Below are 8,870 nucleotides of genomic sequence, written 5' to 3'. Positions count from 1 at the left end.
GGCAGTTCAGCAGCTAGATGTCCCCAACGAGCCGTGTAGATAGCAGGCACGCCCACATAAATATTATGGTTTGATCCTTGTTTTGAAAGATATTTAAAATTATCTAAACATAAAAACTGGCAAAACTATATTTAATCCCAGTAAGTATGCCGAGCCTCCCAGGTAAAATCGCACACAATGGATCATAGTGTACTTCTAAATTTACATTTTACATCAGGCATTATGCTGGCTAGCTGTGCGGTGCCCGAAGACCCGTCGGCCTGATCGTTGATCGGTTGCACTCCTTGTTGAACTGCAATGCCCGGCAACGCGCAGGCTTCCAGCGCCTTTTAAATGGCATAGTTGCTGCAGTAATTATTCCCGGATTAAAGGGGAAAAATTACCGTGGGAGTGGAGCTGCCTTCTTGTTGTGGAAGTTTGGTGCAACTTTCCTCCAGAAGGAGTCGGCGGCGGCCAGCGGTCATGAAATAGAAGAGAGGAGTCAGGCATTAGGCCTGCAGATAACCAGCGTTAGCTAGCCGAGCTATCTTATGTGAAGCTATTTTGTATTTGTAACTGTGCTAAGCTAGCTGCTATTTTTGTTAGCATAACAGACAGTAAATCACATCTCCTAGCTTGTTTCGATACGGATATACTAAAGGAACCTGCTGGGATCAACTACAGTTACACGTTTCCTCAAGTTTGCCAAGTTTTTTTAGTTCACTTAGAGCTAAAGTTTCGTTGTTTAAAAAAAAAAAGACAGCGAGCTACCACTTTTTTGTTACGTACAAAGTCAAGCTTTTGATTCGGGTAGGGGGCGTGATTTGTATTAAATAGTAATCCTTTTTTTTATTATAGGGGATTGGATGTTGATAATTAAACCTCAGCTAGACAGACCGCTCTGTATCCATCCACCGGACTACAAATAACATTTCAAGTCCTTCACACCCCGTCCCGCCGAATATTGTCTGCTGTCTTTGGCCGGCTTTGGTGGCTGGCCACACGGCACTGAGTGGCCAATGGAGGATCATGACAACATGGACTATTTTCACCAGCAGGTACTGCAGAAAGATGTAACCCGCAGACTGCAGGTCGGCCAGGAGCTCATTGAATACCTAAACGACCGGCATCGTTCTCCGGACGTAGAGCAGGACAAACCTCGCCTAGATAAGACCATAGACGAGCTAACGGGATGGGTGAACTCCAGCAATTTCAAGGTAAGAGGTCTCTTCCAGTCAGTCAAGCAAAATCTCAGCTTTATCACAAATTGTTGTCTGCCAGTTTAGCTGAAAGCTTGATGGGGGAAGCGATAAAAAGGTTTCTAGAGATCAGTTTCACTGAAAACCTGTGCAGAGATAAATGATTTCCATAAGCTCCTATCTCTTTAGAAACGTAAATAACAGTGTATGATATAATTAAAAAGACCAGTTAACTCAACCGAGGCACTCTTTACCTACTAAATCCCGACCACGTTAAATGGTTGAATTTATTGTATGCCCATTTTCTCACCAAAACCAAAATGAAGCAAGATCCGTCGTTGTGTTTTAGGGAAACCCAACAGTCTAACTATGTGCTATTGGACACAACCATTTTTAAACTTCTTCCCAGTGACATATGGGCACTTTTGCAGAGCATTCTTGTGGTTTGTTGTCGTTTCGGTTGAGACTTTGTGAGTGTGTGAAGGAGACCCATTGTCAGCGATGTGGACTCCTTGAGCATTGGATGGATTCGATGGGGGAGGGGTTTGAAGACTCATTGTTGAGACTCACGGTTTTTCTTCATCTATCCTGCTCCTCTTTATTTTATTCCCCTCTTTCTTGATCTGTCCTTGTATTTTCAGTTCTTCTCTTCATACTCTGGACTTTCGCTGCGTGTGGGGTTGACTTCTTTGCACTGCTTCTTTTTTTTCACATCTCACCAGAACATCAGGAATTTGACATTTTTGCAGATTTTTATTTTTTATTTTTTTGCCAAGCAGTCAAAACAGTCCGAAGTTGCCGTTAAAGCGGTGCAGAAATTTGACTCCCAAGTTGCTTTTTGAACAGATGAGCATTGGCTGTGATATGTAGGACTCAGCAAGACTGTATACGTGTGGAAACAGTGTGTTCAGTTTTACAGGGCCTCCTCATCCTGTGCCCTGGCAGCACATCTCATTTGATGGCAGCCCTAAGCTAGTGGTGGAGAACGTTCACTTGTATATATGCATTAGCATTAACTAGCAAAAAGTTAATGGAAATGGTGAGATTGTCTTTGTGTGTCTCAAGCTGCAATCCAAAGTTAGGTTTTTTGTTTGGTAAATGAAGACTCGAATCCTTCGGTCTGATCATTGTACCACCTCCTTTTAAGGTGTTGTCAAATCTATTGTGATGACATACTCTGCTTAAAACATAGATTTAGGAATTATGAATCAGAGAATAGTAATCGGTGACAGCCAATAAGCTGGATTTTAAGTTAAGTTTAAAAAAAAATTAGAAATCTAAAAAAATCTTAGTATAAACAGTGGGGTTTACACATTAATGAACATTGCCTGTAAAGATTAAATGAAAGGACTGAGGAGAAATCAATGAATGTTTTTATATGATCTAATATTGTTTATTATGCCATTTCTTCACGTTGCAGTCAGTTGTGGCCTGTAACGGTCTGTCCCTATGTGCTCCATCCCAAGCTGCGCAAATCACAGTTTTCTTTTTGTTCAGTTTTTTTTAAAATATTTATATGTGTATGTATATATAAATGATACATGAGGTTACATCAGTGTCTTGCAGTGATTTACTCGTGGATTGTGACCCCCAGAGGCCATTTAGCGATGCTGATCAGGTAAAAGGCAGGAAGAGTTGCTGGATGCTGAGTCGGGACAATCAGATGAAGTAATGGAACGATGATGTCGAGTCAACGATGGCATGAGGGGGAGGATACAGAAGGTGTTTAATGGAGAATTGTAAATTGGAATCATCCATGTAGCGAGAGTGAGTTGAAAGCGCGAGTCGTGACCCATAAATACGCTTAAGATTTTTAAGGTAAGAGGACTGTTGCACTTAAGTACCTGTAAGAAATGGATGCTGTGCAGTTAGTCCTCTGTTCCTTTTCTGTTTTCCTTCTTAGTTATATGCCCTGCTCTGGCTCTTTTTAGATCATTTACTTGGTTAACGGGTCCACACCAGCAGCGCACTGAGTTGGCCGAGTCAGCACGCCATTTAAATTAAGCGTTAGCAGGCACATGTGTTGGATGCCCCACTCAGATCCAGCTGTGCAAGTTTCATGTATGCCCACTGTGCTCATTTGGTTGCTACAGACACATCAGTGTTGTTTTTACCACAAACAGCTAAGTCGTATTAAATGGATGAATGACATCATTGTCTCTGCCGACCATGTTTCATTCTAGGCCATCATTCCAGTGACAGCTAGTCATTTCTGTCTCTCTGGCACATTTATCTTATAAATGATTCATGACACAATAGACCTTGATTGACCTCGGCAGATCATTGTTGTTTTAAAGTGACGCTTCGTATAAACAACTCTTTAGCCGTGGTGATCCCGCTCATGATCTGGTAAAGGAAAAGGGGAACTTTATTCTCTCATCTCAGTGCCAGTATGAAGCACACAAACAGAGAACATTAATATTGCATGCTGTATAAATGGTGAGCAGGCTCGGATAACTGGATGCTTCCTGCACCGATCAATGATTGAATCTATTAGCAGGCTGGCCTTTGATTTGTGTATTTGTGCTAACGTTAAGAGGCAGCGTGAAACATTCTGAGGTGCTTTTAAACCAGATTAGATGGTACATTGAAATCTCGATTCAAATTACAGTACAGACTTTAGGATACATGCAGTACGGGGCCTTTTAAGGGACAGCCACTTTGGAATTATTACTGGCATATATCCTTAAACAATGAACATGTTTTTGTTGCTAGCTTGCTGTTTTCCAAACCCAACTCTTTCCGCAGGTGCTTCATTGGAAAAAGCGCCAAGCGAAGACAATTGAATGCATCATTGTGGGAAGCAGCTGTAGGAACCGCTATACTGCAGTCATTCGGGTCGTTTGTCTCTAGGTAGTAGAATGGGACAATGCTCTCAAACTGCATTTGGGCATATTTTGCTGCATCAACAGTGGTTAGGGGTAACGCTAAAGGTGTTAGTTGCAGTTGGACCAAATCCCTAGGCTCAGCAATAGTTGTTTGACACTCAGCCAATGTGATAGCGTTACATTTTGCTTCATTAAATGACAAAAAAACATTTGTCTAGTCACTAAAACTGCTCATTTTCTCAACTAATCACCTCATTTGAGCTTTATCTTTGAACACTTTGTGCTCTGTCATATGGGGCTGTGTGAGGCTTGGTCCCTCTTTTTTTTTTTTTTTTTTTTCTCGTCTAAAACTCAATTTAAGCTTCTCTTAAAATCCAAAGTAAACCCTGTACATGGTATGCGCATTAACAGGCTGAGCTCCCATACGCACTGATCTGAGTCTTCACAAAGAACCATTCTTTTTTTAATCTCCTGAACTCCAGTCATCACTAACATTTTGAAGCTTCCAGCCTTCAGATGAAGTGACGTGTTGGGGTATATGTTGCTGAGGGTGTGACAGCATTACTCAAAAACAGGGCCAGTGTTTTCAGTTTTGTGGATCATAAATTCCTCTTTTTAAAAAAAATGTTTTCCCCTCTCTTTTCCTCAGTCGTAATCAGGCTTTTCATTGAAGGAGGTGCGTAGAGCAGAAGGAAATCTCCTTTTACCTTTTATGTGCGAGGTGGATCCAAGCACAGGCCTCTCCGTCTCTCATCCTCTATCACCTCTCTGTCTCCAGTGAAGTGAAGATGATAGCAGATGGTTGTGGGCGCTTGTTGGGGGGCTGGTTGGAGGAGGAGGACAAGCCTGGGGGATGTTTCCATCCTGCGCTGTTTTCTCTTTCTCCTGCTGTTTTTCCTCTATCCCTCACTTCTCCCTAATTTAGGTCAGTATGTGGGGGAAGTCATATTGAGCAACCGCTCATGTTTCTTCTTCAGGTGATTTTCGGTTTTCTGCTGTTTAACTGGGCCTTCGTCCCTTTACTGTATCCTGTTTTCTTCATCTCATCTACACTCCCGCTTCTTGTTACTATAGGTACCCGGCTTCGCTCTTCCTTGACTAAAATAGGGAAAAACTGCAGTCTGCCTCCCATCTCAGAGCAGGACAGAGTCTGGCAAATAAGCTTTAAATGGATTCTCTTTTTGACTGTTGAGTTTTACCACAGCACTGCCAACAAAAGCATTCCAGGAGTAGAGCACAGTGTGGGGATGTGATCCTAATCAGAAACGCAGTGGAAAAAGTCAGCCGCTAGACACAAATATCGACATACCCAAGCCAGTTTTTATTTTGAAACCGAGGAGGATTACAGAGCTTATCTAGGTTGGCTTTAGCAAACATCGTGCGCACATCTTAACATTATATCAATTCCAGATTTTATTCACAAGAGGCTCCAGTTATTATGTTGATTTCAAAGTTATTTGATTTTGGCCGCGTTTCTCAGTTGCTGATATGCAGGTTTCAGAAGGAGAACAGAACAGTATTACAGCCTCTGACATGCAGTGACCTCTGTAACACAGTAGAGAAGAGGGATTATACTTTAATTACACATATATTTTATGTATATGTTCTGTTGCCGGTCTTTGCTTGGTTTCATATTTGTGTCCATTTTCCCGCACTACAAGGCTCATCCAGACATGACTTGTTTGGAAACTTCATCTTAGATTCTTTCTGTATCATAAAATTGTCAGAAAACCGTTTCGACAGCGTAAAATTCAGAAGACCACGTGACTCTGCTTTTTAAAAATCTGTTCAGGATGACGATAACACCAAAACGTATGCGAAAAATCTCAGCTAGAACCGTCACATTTCAAGCTCAGCTTTCACATCGCTGCTTCCACTGCGGTTGATCTGGGAAAAAGACGGTTAAAGTGAAATGTCTGAATGCAAAGCCACACATTTTACTGTGCGTGGGCAGCTGTAACCTTTGTTTTTCTCTTCTTCTGTGTGTTTTAGGTGGCATTGTTGGGAATAGACATCTGCGCTGCATTTGTGGATCGCATGGGAGAGCGGTTCAAAGGATACCTAGGCACAGGTGAGATCTCCAACATCTCCGTCCTCAGTTTCCTTTAGGTCAGCTTCCGTTTAGAAAGCCATTCAGAAAACGTTGTATTTTTTTCCTTCAATGAGCTTCGACGCAAGGACGTCAAAAGGGATTTTATCCTTTTTTGTTGCTTCAGAAATGCTAAATTAAAAAACAACTACCGTATTATGCATCAACAAAACCTAGTTTTATTTATATGATTTGTGGCGAGGACAAACCCGTTCGGACCTGTTTCATAACCTGCACACACTTTGCATTCAATTGGTCTTTTTCTCTCTTTTTTTTTGGGTCTCTTTCTATCTAGTTTCATTCATCATCTTAAGCACGTTAGTCAAGCATGACGTTGACTTCCTGGTTTTCATAGTAGTTACCAGACTGAAATATGTATAAGTTCACAAACACTCGCTCGTGTGATACTCTGTTTTGCTTTACTAGGCTACATTAAGTGCGATGGTTACTGACTATACAACATTTGTGTGTATGTCTTTCCATTTAGTTTTTTCACTTCCACTTTATGGTTCCTCTGAGACGCACCAGCAGCACTGCTGTTAAGCCTGCCCCAACCTCGTCTCTCTTTTACACATCTGATGCATTCCTCCATTCTTAGACCGTGCCGCAGGTCACCATATCGCACCATAAAAGCACACCTTGCATTATTTACCTCAGAGACTGAGTCTTGTATCGAATTTCATGAGTGCATGTGTGTGATTTGTCCATGCAAGCCCTTCTGTGTGCCCGCGTAAGGTGTCGCCGTCTGTCTTTGTCAGCCAGACCGACTCTTGTCACCAGCAAACATACCGAACCCTGCAGTCCACCTCCGGGATTACTTAACTCGTCACACGGTGCAATCCACCACCGCACACACTCTTTTTATCCATTCACTGCCAAGGACAGTGTCAAAGTTAATCTGTGTGTGCATGTGTGATGAAACAGTGTGTTTTGGATTGATGGTAAAAATCCTTTCGGAGTTACCGCTGGCTCTGGAAATGTCTCCCTCCATCACACTTCCATTTCTCTCTTGCTTTCTCTCCATCTCCCTGCACCCACCCACCCACACACTGTGGGGAGGGAGATGAGGTCATTGAGACTGAGTGATTGCATTGATCTACAGGACTTATTGCACTGAGCTGTTGCAATTATATTGCATATGTGTGCGCTCTCATTGGCAGTGTGCTGTTGGCCGTCCTGCCGCATGTTAAGTGAACACGGAGGCGAAACACACAGACCCACATACGGCTACACTTTGGCGTGATTGTACTTTATAACTTTCTGTAAAAGACAGAATTAAGTGAAGTCACTGGCTGGCATTTCTGTGATTTGTCAGTGAGATCGTTCTATTGAATAGTGCTGATGTATGTTTTCATTTTTACTACAGCGAGTGACGTCGTTGTGTGCTACAATGCGCCACTGTCATGTTTTATGTTTGAGGGTATTGTCTTTGTTGCTAAGGCAACCAGCTGTTATGGTAGCATAACGTCCACATGCATCCGCACACACACATGGACACAGGAAAAGGACAGATGACATCACTTTATCACTCCCTCCGCTGATGTTTCAGACTTGGAATGTGGGTAGGAGTGTGTGTGTGTGTGTGTGTGTGTGTGTGTGTGTGTGTGTGCAGATGCCCTTCTTTGTGTTTGATCTCATCGTGGTTATGTCAAAGGGAGTTTTTGAGCTGGACTTTGCCAGCTGAACTTTTTGACTGAGCTGTGTTTTGGACTTTGTGTTTAAGCGCCTGGCTTTCAGTGTCCTATATTTTCATAAATGTCAACAAATCGCACAGAAAGATCAAGACCTAATCTGTAGCTCACATCCAGAAATCCACTGGAATCAGCAACGACTTTAAATACAGCTCACAGGCATGTAGCTTAATTTTTTAAAGGGTTAAAATGATAAAAAAAACAACAACATTTGACTTGTTTATGTAAACATAATTCAAATATAGTAAAATGTTATAGTTATGAATAAGTGTGCGGATGCATTCTCCGCAGTACACAGGGCCGGCTGGCATGAGAGCATTTGATGATCTCGCCTTTATTTTAGTCATGGTCCACTTCTTCTCATTTCCTGCCCTCTATTTTTCCTCTGCTTGTCAGAGCCAAATGTCAGTGGTGGTAATGTTTAAGCTTCTTTATGCCACACACTCGCAGGCTGTTTATTTTGTTAAGTACTCCACTTGGGGGCAGGCTTCACATTTAAATCCTGTAGACATTCAGCAGCATGTGTGGCCTGATGTTATTGTATTTAAAGTGATCACGAAGCAGTATTTATCATAATTTTGACTCTTGTACCCACATCAACCCTGCTATATATTTTTTTTCTGTCTGTAGTCTTGCCAGCTCTGGTGGACAGGCTGGGTGATGGGAAGGACCAGGTCAGGGAAAACAGCCAAGCTGTCATCCTTCGCTGCATGGAGCAGACTGCTTCGCCCGCGGTGAGAAACACAAAATATCACAGTCCGTACCATTTGGGAACCCGAGTCAATCGTCACACGTCGCTCTTAACATGACAAAATTCATCACAAAGTCGCATTTTGTATGCTGTTAGAGGAGCAGCAGGTGATTATTACTGTAGTTGTTCTACTTATTTTGCAGAATGCATTTCTAAAATGCACAATAGAGATGCAACTAACAAATCACCACCACCTCCTCATCAATATTTCATACTCTCTACATCTGAGTTTCTCTCTGTTTTAGCTCCCTCCCCTGGATGTTAAAGCAACTACAAAGGCAACATCTCCCGTTATGTTTTGTGTTGTTTACACAAAGCAAACATGCTTATTTT

The 8,870-nt window shown here is 42.2% G+C and overlaps 1 protein-coding gene across 25 annotated transcripts in view; it reads left to right on the top strand.

Moving 5' to 3' along the window:
* Positions 1-257: 257 nt before the first annotated feature.
* Positions 258-8,870, top strand: part of clasp2 (cytoplasmic linker associated protein 2) — a 53,367-nt gene continuing 44,754 nt past the window's right edge. For 17 of the 25 annotated variants that reach the window (XM_075450273.1, XM_075450269.1, XM_075450268.1 and 14 more), the window contains exons 1-3: positions 258-1,196; positions 5,999-6,077; positions 8,417-8,520. In XM_075450273.1, coding sequence (XP_075306388.1) covers positions 999-1,196; positions 5,999-6,077; positions 8,417-8,520 — 381 coding nt within the window. In that variant the 5' untranslated portion in view covers positions 258-998. The remainder of the gene's footprint in view (positions 1,197-5,998; positions 6,078-8,416; positions 8,521-8,870) is intronic. The other 8 variants (XM_075450282.1, XM_075450280.1, XM_075450279.1 and 5 more) reach the window with 1 other exon arrangement.

The sequence above is a fragment of the Odontesthes bonariensis genome, chromosome 18, assembly GCF_027942865.1.
Source record: "Odontesthes bonariensis isolate fOdoBon6 chromosome 18, fOdoBon6.hap1, whole genome shotgun sequence".
Lineage (NCBI taxonomy): Eukaryota > Metazoa > Chordata > Actinopteri > Atheriniformes > Atherinopsidae > Odontesthes > Odontesthes bonariensis.
This window is presented reverse-complemented; position numbering and strand designations above follow the sequence as displayed.